Source organism: Strongylocentrotus purpuratus, unplaced genomic scaffold (genome assembly GCF_000002235.5).
Source record: "Strongylocentrotus purpuratus isolate Spur 01 unplaced genomic scaffold, Spur_5.0 spur5_scaffold_12, whole genome shotgun sequence".
Lineage (NCBI taxonomy): Eukaryota > Metazoa > Echinodermata > Echinoidea > Camarodonta > Strongylocentrotidae > Strongylocentrotus > Strongylocentrotus purpuratus.
In genome coordinates, this window is record NW_022145597.1 from 18201801 (window position 1) to 18218356 (window position 16556).

At 38.7% G+C, this 16556-nt stretch overlaps 1 protein-coding gene across 1 annotated transcript in view; it reads right to left on the minus strand.

Annotated features, from left to right (window-relative positions):
* Positions 1 to 519: 519 nt before the first annotated feature.
* Positions 520 to 16556, minus strand: part of LOC579095 (serine/threonine-protein phosphatase 2A regulatory subunit B'' subunit beta) — a 54062-nt gene continuing 38025 nt past the window's right edge. The window contains exons 7-14 of the mRNA XM_030981986.1: positions 10677 to 10763; positions 7671 to 7827; positions 6065 to 6116; positions 5416 to 5502; positions 4729 to 4873; positions 3540 to 3689; positions 1871 to 1995; positions 520 to 842 (exon numbers count right to left, since the gene is read on the minus strand). Of these exons, the coding sequence (XP_030837846.1) occupies positions 710 to 842; positions 1871 to 1995; positions 3540 to 3689; positions 4729 to 4873; positions 5416 to 5502; positions 6065 to 6116; positions 7671 to 7827; positions 10677 to 10763 (936 nt within the window). The 3' untranslated portion in view covers positions 520 to 709. The remainder of the gene's footprint in view (positions 843 to 1870; positions 1996 to 3539; positions 3690 to 4728; positions 4874 to 5415; positions 5503 to 6064; positions 6117 to 7670; positions 7828 to 10676; positions 10764 to 16556) is intronic.

A 16556-nucleotide genomic window follows, 5' to 3' on the forward strand; every position in this document is an offset into this window, starting at 1 on the left:
CCCAATGGAAACTGAATAGAGTGACCACCGGAGGCACATGAAGGTGGCCTTTCTAGACAGGTTCTATGGTACATTACCTTCCTTGATGGGAAGAGCATACAGATAGCCACTACTGACAGGTTGCCTTATAAAACAGATTCTACAACACACATTCCTTCCCAGAAGGAGACTTTATTGTTGACCACTATATGGAGGTGGCCACTAAATGGAGGCGACCTCTAAAGCCTTGTTCACATATGGCCAAGCACTTTACCCAGTGGGGGTTTCCAGCATAATGCAAGTCATATTTTTGTATCTTATGACGCACAGACAAGTGCATATGCATATACGATCTTTGCTGCGTGCAGCTACTTGCTCCACCCCCACTCGCCATTCATTCAGTACACACAAACAAAACACTGTGGTTTACCTAGGCATATGTGAGTGAACCTTAAAGCCCATCTGCACTAGTTTGGCCAGGGGGGATTAGACCACCCAGGAAGGTCACTGACAAGTGGCTATCTCATCAACTCAGCTCTCAATTCACATAATAAAAAGAGGATCATGGGGGACCAATGGTCACCAATTAGGCATTGTTTTCTATATAGAGGGAGCAAGTAGCTACAAGTAGTACAGTGAGCCTTTAAGACAGGTTGGACTCTAATTGCTAAAGCTTTTGACTCTACTATAATGGTTGAAGAAAAAAAAGCACACTGTTTGATGACTATCGTCACGAGTCGTCGCCCCCTTCCCCGATCCACTGGTTTCTCTGCGGCTCTGCCCCGGGTTCGGAGATGGTGGCCTTCTGCCGGAGGTCGATGGTGATGATATCCTCATCGGGCTCGAAGTCGTCCGAGTAGTCGCTGCAAGGAAAACACAACAAACACAAGTTCAGTTGTGAATACTTACATTTTGACAATCAATTCTTAAAGGGATCGTTTGACAATGTTAAATCTGAGATGCACGGCCCTACGTGTTATCAGTGTCTGTGATATGGTGTTATATTGAAGTCCTAAAAAAAGTTGAACTTCAAAACGATCAAGAAGTGCCTCAAAGAGGTAAAAATCTTTGAGTGACCGGTTTTACCATACCGGTACTCATTTTCCCAATAGACTGTAGTGTTATGAAAACTGTTATGCAAATGCAAAATTTGGTTTAGATTTCCAATCATAAATATCTTGATAATCAGAATGGGGATCGGCTTGTAAAAGTCATGGGGTTCCTGACTGACCTAAAGGTTTATAATTATGATTGTAGCATGAGCTAAATGCAGGATTTTGTACCAGAATCTAAGACAAAGTTACCCAATCCCTTTATTGTTTTTATTGGATACAGTTTATCACTGATGGCGTGGCAAAGCCATGTCACTCAATTTGTGGCAATTTTCATCTTTATCGTGATTTTATAGGCTAAGGACCATATTCTTCCAGTAAACCAATCTCATGTATATCTGCAAGAATAATGCCACAGGTGAACTGCTGAGAGCTGTCACTCATCAATGCTCTCTAATATTATTCAACATGATAGTTTTTTTTTTCTTACTGAAAATTTAAACTTTTTTAGTTACAAGGTTTGTCGCCCTGCTGACAATATCATCTTTAAAATACTGAATTTAATTCAAACTTGAATACATTTTGTAAGTTACTTGTTGAAGTTAAACCGATTGAAGACAAAATTCATTTACTAACTAGCAAAATCATTTGTGACATTTCTACCTGAAATAATGAGTCATTATACGATAGTAGTGCAATAAACCATAATGTGGACATAAAGGATAAATAACCCAAATTTGACTCTTGAAAGATGAGTTATGATAACTTTTCATAAACCTAGTGGTTCAAAAGGGGGTGCGGACCAAACCAAAGTGTTTAGGGGTTTGCCTGAAACTCACCAGTCGTCACCCTGTTGGGAGTGTTGCTGTGTGTCCTGCCCTCCCTCCTCCGCTACCAGCATCTCATACTCGTCAGCAGCATACTTCTCCCAGTCTGTCGGCTCGGGACTTTCACTGTCGTAATCCTGGAAAGAGCCGTAACATTGTAAAATAACGGGACTGGTAAAAAAAAAAAAAACAGACCACCATCGAGGATAACTATTTTAACCCTTTCATGATGAGCACAGTCATTCAAAGACTTAAAAAAAACAAAAAAACATACTAGATGCATGAAATGAAAGGGCAAACGTTTCTTAAGAGATTCTGCTATTTTTGCTGCATGGCTACATTCATTTGACCAGGAATTTTAAAAATGAACATAAACTTAACAATCCTAAAATTGGCAAAAAAATCACCAATTTCATATATAAATTTACAACTTTTAAAACCTGTATATTGTTTTCAAAAACATAATATTTGATGTCTTATGATTTAAGTTGATTCAAAGAAAGGTGATCAACTCAGCTCTTCAAAGATCCTGTCTCGAAATATGTCTTTGTAGAAAAAAGTCTAATCCATAGAAATCAGTGCTGATGGCTCAATAGAATTAATCTAAGCACCATACAATTTCTGATTTTATCATCAAATAATTATAATCATTCTTTATCTCTGACCATCGCTGCACTTTACACAAATGAGCAATTTTTGGTGTTGGTTCACTGTTTCCTTTTCAATTTGTATTGAAATAAACAACCAAAAAGCAGATTATTCCTTACTCTAAATGAGAGAACTGTTGGAGTTCCATGGGAATGACCTTTGTGCATTCAAGCATACATGTGTCACAACTATCCCTCTTGGTGAATTGCCGTTTGGTCTACAACCAGTCCGTCTACTACCCCATTAGTCTATTCCCATATGGTCTACACACGACCCATCTACTGTTCACATGGTCTAATAATCATTTGCCTACTTATCATGTGGTCAACTAGTCATTTAGAATAATAGTCATTTGGTCTGATTTCCAGATGGTCAAATCTTGAATCAGTCTACTACCCACAAGGTCTAATAACCATTTGATGATTATTATCATTCTAAGAGCAATTGGGTCATAGACAAACTACCCATTTGGTCTACCTTGTTCATTTAGTCTAATAATCAATTAGCCCAATGTCCCAGTTTGTCTAATGCTCATTTGTCTACCATCCATAAGGTCTAATAACTATTTGATGATTATTATCATCCATGATTAATAGAGCAATTGGGTAGGAGACAAACTGGTTGTAAACCAAACGGCAAGATACCTCCCTCTATACTGGTATACAAATAATACACAGCAGTGAGGGCATTAGTACGAATTACCCACACAAGGTACCTTTTGGAACCATCTAAAACAGCTGACGCAATAGCCAAGGGTGTTTGGACTGTTTCAAAGGTACCGAGTGTGGGTAATTTTACTACTGACCAAACAAAATGATGTGTATTATTTGTTTTATAAGATGATGTTTTATCTGTTTTATAAAGTGATGTTTTATAACATGATTTTACTAATGACGGGTCATAAGTATTTGCTAATGACTGGTCATTAGTAAAATTAGGTGTTAGGCAAAGTAAATGCCTGGACTCGTGTACGCTCCCAACCAATCATTTGATTAGGATCTACTTCATCATCTTACAATAGCTATGGCCTTACCCTGTTGCTGGCGAAGGGATCTCTCTGCTCATGCTCTAAGAACTTCTCGAGGTTGAAGAGGGTGTCGAAGAAGATGTAGGCCAGCTTGCAGTTCTTGAGATCATGCAATGTGATATAGTCTGGGTTCTTTGGCTTCACCAAGTCTAGTAACTGTACGAAAAAGATATATTCAAAAAATCAGTTATCAATGATTAATGATAAAATTGAGTTCTGGTCATGCGGTAGCATAGTGAAGAAAACTGTCAAGAAGTTATAATAATAATTAAAAGTTTTAGTATACCAGTAGTGCATAACACATACACGTAGGCATAATTGCTTGTCTCTATGCACTTTGCAGAACAGATACAGAAGGAGTGAAAATGATGCACTGGGTTCATCATTGTGAGATTTTACAAAGTGCTATATAAATATGTTTTCAAATTACATCTGATCTCTTCGTATGTTTCTATATTTCTAAGGTATTCCAGCAATTTATTCCAAAAAACAGTGGCTTCGTATGAAAATGACCTTTCCCCATAAGATTTTGGAAAGATTGTTGGAAAAGACTGATTATGTAGTACAAGAGAAGGTTGTGTATTACGAATTTCTAGAATCATCTGAAAAAAATTGAATCAATCGTGCTGAAAGTCACATACAATAAAATGCACTACATACGGATATGGGTATATGTGCAGGGAATATATCAAAGACAGCATAGGGTCACAGGTCATCTAAAAACAAAAAGACCCTACTAATTTGTGAATTTTTAAAAATATGACTTTTAATTAATTTTGTGTATTAGGAATAGAAAAGTAGTCCACTAATGCACCACACTGACATTACCCTACTCCCCCGATTTAAAATTCCCATTTACGTAGTGATTACAGCTTTTTGTTTGTCTGATTTTGTCAAAAATTGTCACAGATTCTGGGATTTTCCTGTGATTTTTCATCCTTCAGAGCAACTTGCTATTGTGGTTGGCCTTCCCTTTAAAGCCTATCTGCAGTAGTTTGGTCCGGAGGGATTAGACCTCCCAGCGTGGTCACTGGCAGGTGGTTATCTCATCAAATCAGCTCTCAATTAACATAAGAAAAAGGGGACCATGGGGGTCCAATGGTCACCACTTAGGCATTGCTTGCTATATAGAGGGTGCAAGTAGCTATGAGAAGTGCAGTTGGGCTTTAATATCAACTATGAAGCATGGGCATACCTGACATAAACAGTCTTCAAACGGCAAGGTCTCGATACCAAGGCTCTCCATCTTGTTGAGTTGTTCCTCGTAGAAGAACTCGAGCTCAAACATGGAGAGAAGACCATCCCCGTCGAGATCCATGCACCGGAACCAGTACTCTATACTGTGAATCAAAATAAAATGGAAGAATTAGGGATTGGTTCAGAGTGGAAGAAGAAAGAGGGCACGCTGTGGGGAACAATATCATCTTTGTCACTGTTTGTATTATGAAATATTTCAAATATGGTCTCAAACTCCTAATAGAACTTTTCTGGCTAAACATGGAAAATGGGCCACTCCCATTAAACATAGCCGGGTGTGGTCAAAATTAACATTTTGTCATATGTATTGTATACACAGCAGGATTGTCAATACCTGAATATGTGACTAAAGAAATAAATAAATCCAAATCCATTTGAGATGTGAATCTCAAACTTCACAGGCTCATTCATTATTTGATGCTCCATGTATTTAATGGTTTCAAGTCTTCAAATAACAAGGTGATTTGCCAAGTCCACCCACCCCTCCCCTAAAAACAACAACAACAACAACAAAAGAAACTTTTCACATAGCTAGTCTTTTCTGCCTGAGGGGTTGGAATCCACCGATATCTGGGTAGTAGGGCACCTAAATAACGTAGCCTATTTAGCACTATTAATTGTTTACCTGATTGGCTGTTTCTTGTCTTCCTCCGATAAAAGGAACCAAACAAATTCATTGTAACTCATCCGACCTTCTCTCACTGAGGCAGGACTGCAGGGGAAAAGGGAAGAAAAAAAAGATTATTTTCATAAATATATATTGGGCACAGAGAGGAAGAAATAAGAGATATTGCAGAATAGTAATAGTGAGTGATAGTCGGAGTGAGAGAAATAGGAGTACAGAGAGAGAGAGAGAGAGAAAGAGAGACAGAGACAAACTGACAAAAATACAGAGAAAAAGAAAGGGAGAGAGGGGGCCAGAGGGGGGGGGGAGCAAAATATTTGGTAATGCTAAAAGAAAAGTCAAGTCAAGAAAAAGTCATGAAAAAGACAAGTTGAAAAAAACATTTTAAAAAAAAGATAAGAATTTGTATGTGTTCATGTCTAATTATTTTTGTAATCTTGCCAACAAAACGTTACAAACTTTCACACATGACCTGCCACTTTTTTTCAACAGGGCATGAGAAAGATTTTTCTTCAATCAAATTCTTATCTGTTGGAATTCAAAATGGATTCATTTGTATCTAGAGATCATCACTCATTACCCACATGAAGTTTCGTTTAAACAGGAAAAAAACCTCTTATAAATGTTTGACCAAAAAAAGCCATCTTACCTAAGTACTGTTCCAGGAGAAAATATTCTGTCGATCATCCGAGAAGAAATGGCTGAAAAGAAACAACAAACATATTTTGGTTTAAAACTATACGCACTGTACGAGGTTAAAAGAGGATAAAACAAAGTTTGGCATTCCACAAATCAGTGGACATACTCTAGCCAGTGTATCAGGGTCTACACATGGGACCCGTTTCACAAAACCTTTTTTCAATGGCAAATGACAAAAATCAGTGACAAATCTGATGATAACCAATCAGAAGCAAGGATTCCACTAGCTTATAACAAAAACTGTCATTTGTCACTGATGACAAGTTTTGTGAAAATGGGCCCCTGGACTAATGTTAATATGACTATATGGAAACATTGGTCAATGTCTGTGCTATTGAAGCATACAAAGACTGCCCCATCAAAGGAGACAAGAAAAGCATTTTTTAATGAGCAGATGGTCTTTAAAGACAGGTGGTCTGTCTATACATCTGGTCTTTCCAAACAGGTAGTCTGGTTATACATGCAGTCTTTCCAAACAGGTAGTCTGGTTATACATGCAGTCTTTCTAAACAGGTAGTCTGGTTATACATGCAGTCTTTCTAAACAGGTAGTCTGGTTATACATGCAGTCTTTCTAAACAGGTAGTCTGGTTATACATGCAGTCTTTCCAAACAGGTAGTCTGGTTATACATGCAGTCTTTCCAAACAGGTAGTCTGGTTATACATGCAGTCTTTCCAAACAGGTAGTCTGGTTATACATGCAGTCTTTCCAAACAGGTAGTCTGGTTATACATGCAGTCTTTCCAAACAGGTAGTCTGGTTATACATGCAGTCTTTCTAAACAGGTAGTTTTTCTGAACAGGTGGTCTTTACAGACAGGTGATCTTTCTGAACAGGTGGTCTTTCTGAACAGGTGGTCTTTCTGAACAGGTGGTCTTTCTGAACAGGTGGTCTTTCTTAACAGATGGTCCTTCTACACGGTGCTCATTCTAAACAGGCGGTCTTTCCAAACATGTACAGGTGTCGTAGTCAAGAGGTTTAAGAACTCAACTCGAAATGCAGAGATTGTGGGTTTGATCCCCGACACTGCACTAATGTCCTTTGGCAAGGTATCTATCTACATTTGCCACTCCATACCCAGGAGACAAATGAGGACTGGAAGGATGATGAAAGCTTTTGTGTATGTAATTGCCATATGCCCTCATGGTGACCGTACGGTAGGAATACTTCTCAGGCAGTGGAGAAGGTGCACATTGCGCATGGATGAATCCGATGACCAGGGTAATAATATATGTAAAGTTCTGAGAGACGATATTTTGTATCAAAGCCCAATCGCACAAGTTTGACCTGGAGGGATTAGACCTCCCTGCATGGTCACTGACAGGTAGTTATCTTATCAAGTAAGCTTTCAATAAACATAAGAAAAAGAGGATCATGGGAGATCAATGGTCACTGATTAGGCATTGTTTGCTATATAGAGGGCGCAAGTAGCTATAAGTAGTGCAGTGGGGCTTTAAGCACTATAGGAATCAGGATTATTGTTATTATTTGTCTCTATATATATATGTGGTCTTTCTATACAGGTGGTCGCTAAAGCAGGTTTGACTGTATCTTACCATGGTCCTGGTGTCTCGCTAGATCTTTCTTGTCGATGTAAAGGTCATGGTCCATGTCAAGCTCCCAGAACTTGCAGTAGATGACGTAGAAATGCTCGTAAGAGAAGTAATCCATGATCTGGTTGATGTCGTCTTCTTCCTCTAAAAGTGCGATAACCTAGGGTGAATGAACAGAAAATATATTTGTTTGTGATATGAGTGATATAACAATTGCTACAGGCTACGTTATGTTAAAGTTATAGTGCTGAAATTAGGGTTGCAACTGGCTTTTAAGTTAGATTTAGGGTTGTAACTGCGTTTAGAATAGGTTAATAGGTTTGGTTTAAGTTAGGGTTAGGGTTAGATTTAGGTTTAGATTTACGGTTAGGGTTAGGTTGTAATTGGGTTAAGGCTAGGTTTAGGTTTAGGTTTAGGGTTAGGGTTGAGTACTACAACATTTGGTCCAGGATTCACGGAGGAATTCAATTCAAGGCTAGGTTTAGGTTTACGTTTAGGGTTAGGGTTGAGTACTACAACATTTGGTCCAGGATTCACGGAGGAATTCAATTAGTGTAGGATATCGATTGCGGAGCACTTTTTCTTAGAGCATGTGTCATAAAAACTTTTTCCTGTCTGTTTCCTACATCATCAAAGAGGTGTGGACCATAACCCATATGCGTGCATGTTTTATTGCAAGTTAAAGCCTATCTGTACCAGTTTGGCCAGGAAGGATTAGACCTCCCCACATGGTCACTGGCAGGTTATCTCATCAAATCAGCTCTCAACTAACATAAGAAAAAGGGGACCATGGGGGATCAATGGGTACCGCTTAGGCATTGGTGGCTGTATCGAAGACTCAAGTAGCTACATGTACAAGTAGTGCAGTCCCGCTTTAAAGGTTTAAAAAGCGCCCCCTCTTTTCCACATTCCTGAATCCGAAACTACATTGTTACATTTTATAAGAACATCTACCGGTAAACATGATCAAGCTAAATAACAATTGTCTTTATTGAATCGTAACAACTCAAATGACTCAGAGTCAATAACCGATAATCATCTTGAAAACAAGTTATTGTATGAAGATAACAGCTTGTTGACAATGATTCGCAAAGTTTGTAAACGTGAAGGCATCGAAAAACAAAAAAAAGAGATTTCCCAAAACAGGGTTCAATATCAGTCATGAGATAAAATTGCAAACACTAAGCAGAAAAAAGCAAGACCTCATTCAACTATGAAAGTTCAACATGTACCTGTAAATCTTTGATTACTTTCATTTGAAAAAAAGATGCATTAATTTCACATCATATTCAAAGAATAGAATAATATTCCAGATATTCTACCCAGCCCCATTCTTCATGTACATTGTATGCATATTATTTTGTGCCTGTGTGGTTTATACAATAACTTACATCTATAGAGACAAACTTAATTGATAATTTAACTTCTCCTCCAATATACAATAATCATTCTCAATTATCAATACCTATGTTTGTTTGTATATTTTATTTGACTGGCAGCATACAAAATACAACAGAAGAATTTTGACATCACAAGAAAGATACATCAAATGAAATAACATAAAATACTATATACAAATAGCCTATGCTGGAGAGGTAGCAGCTAAAAAAGAGGAAAAGGCTCTTATGTGAGGCTGAACCAGAAGATGAAAATTAAACTGAAAATATTCAATACAATTTTAAATAATATTCAAAGATACAAAATTGCAATATACAATTTATAATACCTACAATTTATAATACCTACAAATATCAAAATCCTCATCACTACTTATTAATACACAATAAAAATTTTGCTTGTAACTTCAATTTCGTTTCTTCCATCTATGCATCATTTAACCACTTTCACTATCATTTTCACTTGGAGATGTTGAATGGCACCTTTAAATGTTCTGCTCCACTTACAGTGTATAACAAATCTATGTTTGGAAAACTTCAGAAAAAGTTTGGCTTTGGAGAGATAACACAGCAGCTAGCATCACAGGTGCACGTAACAAGCTTCAGGACACTCATTAAACGTAGTACTTTAGATGTTAAACAGTCTGGTAATTTGCTGCTGGGACAGGGAGGGCTCTGTTAAGAGTGACCTGACATCTGACCCCTGACTTCCTGTCGTGATGGAGTTTGACGGCGGGTGATAGTCTGGCGGAATCAGTCTACCCCCCCCCCCCCCCCCATCTCAATGATAATGGATGATATTCTTAAGGTGGTTGAACTTTAGATCAAGTATAAGCCCTGACTAATTAAAGCCCCACTGCACTACTTATAGCTACTTGCCCCCTCTATATTAGCAAACAATGCCTAATTGGTGACCGTTGGTCCCCCATGATCCCCTTTTTCTTATGTTAATTGAGAGCTGATTTGACGAGATAACCACCTGCAGGGAGGTCTAATCCCTCCTGGCCAAGCTAGTGCAGTGGGGATTAAAGTGAGTTAGTCAACTTTCCGAGGTTTACCTGGTTAGATTGCTTCAGAGTAGATTACAAATGTATGCAAAGTATAAATGGGTGGCATTAAGCAATGTCTCCCCTGATCTGAATATACATGTAGGCCACTGGGTTCAACTGAATCTACACTACATCAATGATATAAATTTTCACTTGCATCTTTGAGGGGAGGTGAAGAGAAAAGTGAAAAGGACATGGAAGAAGGAGAGCAAGAGAGAGAGAGAAAGACAGAGGGAAAGAGAGAATGAATGAGAGATGAATAGAAAAAGAGAGAGAGAGAAAGAGAAAGAGAGAGAGAGAAAAAGTTAGAACAGAAGAGAAAAGGTAAAGATAGAGAGTATAAAGATAGAACAGAAGAGAAAAGAGATAGACATAGAAAGGAAGATATATGTATATATATAGAGAGAGAGAGAGACAGACATACAGACAGACAGACAGAGAGATAGGGGAAAAGAGAGACAGGAACAAGAGACAGAGAAACAAAATAGAGAAAGGAACACAAGATTATTCAATTTTAGGGGACTTGCATCATAATTCACTCTTTCATTTACCAAATGACTTACCGATAGAAAATTACTTCTCCTCAGCTCTGGTAACGTAATCCTCCCTTTCCATGATCTGTTGATTGTATAGAATATCCTAGATACGACCTGTAAACAAAGAGAGAAAGTTGCCAATTTAGGTGCAAGTAGTGCATCGAACTTGTAATACATATCAAATCTCCTTGTTACTTGTACATAAAAGAGAACGATGTGTGTTTTGAAAAAAATAGACAGCTTTGCTAGTTTCAATGTGTTTTCCAGAGCTACCTCACAAGAAGATTGAATTAATATTTACTTTTATATCTTTAGTCATAAACTTTTTATATACTTGAAGATATAATATTTGATTTATGCAGAGAATATCCTATTATAAAAAATTGCACCAAGTTGAAAGTGCATTGTAAGATATATACTTAATTTAGAGTTGTATCAACAAATAAAGAAACATACAATGTAATCGAAATTCCATGGAATGACCTACATTGGTAATTGATGTTATGATTAAAAAAAAGTCAATTTCAGGATGATTTTAATGTTAAATGTACAAAAAAAACCTCTTTTCTGGCAATATGACAGAAATACATATATGTGGCATAAATTAAGAAGAGGATGGAGGATGGGGGGGGGGGCAGAGAGGAAGGGGAGGGCTAGTTTAATTCAACTAATCAAATGGCACCTGAAAATGTAATGTCATTAATTTATATTAAAAAAATTCCCCATATTCAGAGATTTCAGAGATTTCAGGTGTTAAAAGCACCTAAAATAACAACTTGCTCCCAATTGAAAAGCCTGGAACTGCTCTTGGTTAACATACAAATGTTTGAAAAATGTTTGGTGTAGATTTTGTCATTTTAGGAATGTGGAAGGAAGAATTAAAATGACAAAATTGATGTATTCCATGCTGTCTCTTGTTCGAGACTTGTACAAGAGGTTAAGCTATACATAATCTTACTTGGGAGAGAGGGATGGGGAGAGGGGGAGAGGGAGGCGAGAGGGACAGAGGATGTGGGGTAGAAAAGGAGAGGGAGTGCGAAATAGACAGAGGTGAGAGGGTAGAGATAAAATAGAAAGCATAGAGAAAGAAAGAGAAAGAGAGAGAGGGGGAGGGAGAGAGGGGGAGGGAGAGAGAGGGGGAGGGAGAGAGAGGGGGAGGGAGAGAGAGGGGGAGGGAGAGATAGGGGGAGGAAGGGGACAGAGGATGGGATGGAAGGAGAAGAAGTGTGACATAAAGAGAGAGGAGAGAAGAATTAGAAAGACAGACAGACAGGTGAGAAAGAGGGGAGAGGGAAGAGATAAAATAGAAAGCATAGAGAAAGAAAGAGAAAGAGAGAGAGGGGGAGGGAGAGAGAGGGGGAGGGAGAGAGAGGGGGAGGGAGAGATAGGGGGAGGAAGGGGACAGAGGATGGGATGGAAGGAGAGGAAGTGTGACATAAAGAGAGAGAGGAGGGAAGACTTAGAAAGACAGACAGACAGGTGAGAAAGAGGGGAGAGGGGAGATAGGAGAGAGAACATAGAAGGCATAAAGAGAGAGAGAGAGAGAGAGGGACAAAACAGGAGGATATATAAAGTCACATACTCTGACAGTACAACACTTGCTCCTGCAATAATTACTTTGTGGTCATTTTCTACACAAACAAAATTCCAAACTTCAACCCTGGGTGAAACACTATACCTTATCCTAACCCTAAACCTAGCCTAAAACCAAATTGTTACCCAACCCTCATACTTTTACAGAAATACAGCTTGGGGCAATTTTGCCAGAGCAAAAATATCGGAACATCCCTTGAGAAAACTCCTTTCTCTTCAATACTTATCATTCAAACATAGAACGTCAGAATTGTCACATCCTCTATTTTCAAAACCTTTCTCCAAAATACTCCATTATCCATCAACAATGTTTAGTCTGACCTCCTCGCACATTCCCACCCATTACAATTGTAGATTTGTGTTTTGGAAGTTATCGGCTTTCACAAACAAACACTTTAATAATCTTGCAGCAGAATGTCATGACGTTCTAGTGAACTCTTAGAAGTAAAAGAAAAAGTGCAAAAGCTCATATTATTTACACACTCTTTCTGACCTCTACTTCAACCCGTTAGTTCCCTCTCCTCACCAAAAATGGCCTCAATTTCTTTCTGACTCAAAATTTTGGACTCTATTGCTCCCTCCTCCTCTTCCTCCTCCTCCTCCTCCATTTTCTTCTTCTTTTTTCTCTCTTTCTTCCCTTAACCCTTACAAAAATTTAGTTATCCATGTGTTTCCTTCTTTTCTTCTTTCTCTGTAAATTGCCCTCTATCGCCAAATCTTTCCCTCGCTTTCTTTTCTACCCCATCTCTCTCTTTCTTTGCCTGTAGCTCTTTATGTCTGTCTGTCTCGATGTCTGTCTGTCCCCCCTCCATCTCTTCTCCCATTACTGACCCTTTTGCCTATGTCTGCTTCATTTTGTCCCTCTTGGTTCTCCTCTCATCCACTTCATCTCCCTTCCCCTTCTCTTTTTTTCTTTTTTCCATCCCTTACACTCTTTCTCCACCCTGCCTCTGGCCTTCTTCTCCGTTTCTCCCTCTCACCCTTTCTGCTCCTCTCACCTTTTCTATTCTTTCTGCTTCCGACTCTCCGCATCACTCCCTCTCTTATCCCTACTCTCGTTTCTCCCTTATGTTATTTTCTCCCAACTCACATCTTCACCCTCTATCTCTCTCCCCTCTTCCTCTCATCTCCCCTCACTTTCTCCTTTGCCCATTTGGCCAGTGTCTCTTTCAATCCGTTTCTGCATCGCCCCCTTTTCCCCCACATCATCTTCCTCTCATTGTTTGTTTATCAAAATTGTTTCCAATAACATTACAAACAGCTTTCTCGTTACCATGGTGAGACATACACAAACTATGTTTGTATCTTCCAGCTATAACATAACATTGCCCTCTCTCCTATCATCTTCCCCTTAACCCCCCCCCCCCCCCCCCCCCCCCCGCCACTGGTGCCGATCCTGCTACAAGTGCTACCCACTCTACGCCATCTATTGGTTCATGAAGTCAAATGGGAGGAGTCCTGTCGACTCTCAACCAATCACACCAAAGGGAACAAGACATTCCTAAAAATACAACATTAAACCTAAACATCGAGGAACAGATTTGGGAGAGACTTGGGAAAGCTATTCATCAATCCGAGATCAAACCTCGATCTGGCGCTGGTGGCAAACCTCAACAAAAATTCACACCGTTTTGTGAAAGATAACTTCAGACTTGTTCCAGGACCTCCAGAAATTTCTCTCACATAAAACCGGTCCAATATCAGCAGAAGAAAAGGAAATATCAAATGGGGTAAGTGACATGCTCATCTTTTGCAATTCTTTGTGCATATCCTCAGGCATAAACTGGGGTACAGGTTTTTCTCCTCATTTTCCACCTTTTCTTGTGTTCCTCCATAGCTTTAATATTCACTTGGTAATTGCATGAATGTTTGCATTTCTATCGAAAACTGTCAAGTACAAACTCACTTTTCTCAAAGTCATACTTTCAAGGTACTATTGAATTTCATGAGAAATGAAAGTTGTTGAAATTATGCATTTAAATTAATGTGGAAAAGAAATCCATGCACTCCTAAAGTTTAAGCAAAATAAGAATTACCAAATTTATCAATAACACCCTGATGTATGTCTATCTTGAAGTATGTTAGGCATATGCATGTACAAAAGGTGACATATATTTAATTATCTGTAGTGTCAACCTCTGGTGAAACAATTCACTCTTTAATTTTCTCGGTTAATTCAATGTGTACAACACATGGTTGATTTAGAGGGGGGCACAACTGGCCTGTGACCCCCAACTAAGTTTGCATACCCTAATTCCATAACCCCCCCCCCCCCCCCAAATATATAAATATAAAATTAGTAACATAAATATTTATTGTTGTCAGGTAGTTTGGTCGAGGTCTTTAGACATGTTACTATGTTTTATACAGAATTAAACCAATTCAGATTTCAACACATCAGTTTTTTTTTTTTTTTTTTTTTTCTTGCAGGACTCTGAGAACCATTGCATTTGTTTTCCTCCTGTGCTGTGCACTGGTGGAAGAGAACAATGCTGTTCCCATTCCTCAAACCACTGCAGACCCTGCCCTGCCGCTGGAGACCGAGCTCTACACTGAAACATACACAGAGGTCGTTCATGAGACTGTGCTGTCTTCTGACACAGAGGGCACCATACAACAAAGGCAGGAGAGACCATTGACTGGCCCAGTTGCTGAAGTGAGTGTCTCAGGAAATAAACTTTCCCCTGACAATAAGTTTCATGATTGTTTCAAGTACGGTATATACCGGTATATAAATAAATCAGTTTGAGGATATGAAGAGGAACTCCATATTATCTCAGTTGTCGACTGAATGATGTATGAATATGACAAGACCACAACAATATTCACTTCAATATACCTGTATATGAATATATGCAAAATATACATGTACATATTTATCCATTTGCTACATTTTACATTGATACTCTAATTGTGCACTGTATACATGTATTATTTTAATATATTATGTCTTTCTTTTTATAAATTATCATCAACGGACTTTTTTATGGGATCTTTCTTGAGAATTATATATCTTTCATGAGTGATGTGGAAATAAATGAATTAGAATACCCTAGGGTGGCCTTCATAGTGGTTGTATCCTTCGCTCTTATCACCAGTAATCCACTTTCAGAACTCAACTATAGACATACCTATTTCAGATTGCTTACATTTAGTCACTGCTTTTTTTTTTTGTCTTTTCCAGTTAGAATCATGAACAGACATTTTTGGTAGTTTTTCAGTCTCATCAGCGCCTTCGATGAGGCAACTAGATATTGGCACTTTATAAATACCTGGATCGGATTGGATTTTACAAATTAATTGTGAGAAAATAGAAATATAAGACTTTAAGAACTTGCAGATAAGTGATAGGTCACTTTGAATCGATCTAAAAATATGATGAAATGTACACAAACTCTACAAATTTTTCTCTTCTTTCCATCACTTAGCCAAGCAACAATACTAGCAGAGATGACCATCAACAGTCCATGAACGCTGAGGCCAGTGACAGCATAGGCCAAAATGATTCCCTTGGAGGCGACGCTGATCACATGGCATCATCTGACACTGACACCATATCCGATGAAACAGTTTTGATATCAAGCGAGGATAATTCGAGAGACGCAGATGCAATTGTCAATGGAGATAATGACACAAATGGTTCACCACATGAGGGTGTTAACACTACAGCCGCAAGCACCAGATCTACACCACTTGTTCTCAGTGCCACGCATCGTAACACCAATTTCATTTCAGTTAGCACTGGTTCTGCACAGAAAACCCTGAGTGATACACCGCAAGGCAGTGCGAGTAGAGAGGACGAGAGATCACATCATGATTCAAACCAAGATGAAGTCTCTGCTACACCAGATGGTGTTGATCTTACACCAAAGCACTCTGGATCTTCCTCAGTACCTCATCATTTGACACCAAGTACAGCTGGACATGATCTTACACCAGAACACTCTGAACTTCAATCAACACTTCATCATTCAACACCAAGTTCAACTGGTCATGATTTGACACCGGAAGACTCTGAACCTTCAGCAACAGTTCATCATTTGACATCAAGTACACCTAGGAATTCACACCATACACCTTCCCCCATATCTCACCATTTGACTCCAAGTACAGCTGGACATGATCTTACACCAGAACGCTCTAAATCGTCATCAACACCTCATCATTTGACACCAAGTGCATCTGGGATTTTACACCACAGGACTGGATCAATACCAAGAGCACCTCAAGACGAATCTGTTGAAAATGAAATCACTCCATCGCTTGAACCGTATGTGACGGAAATGTATACAGAATTTGTTGAAAGGACAGAAC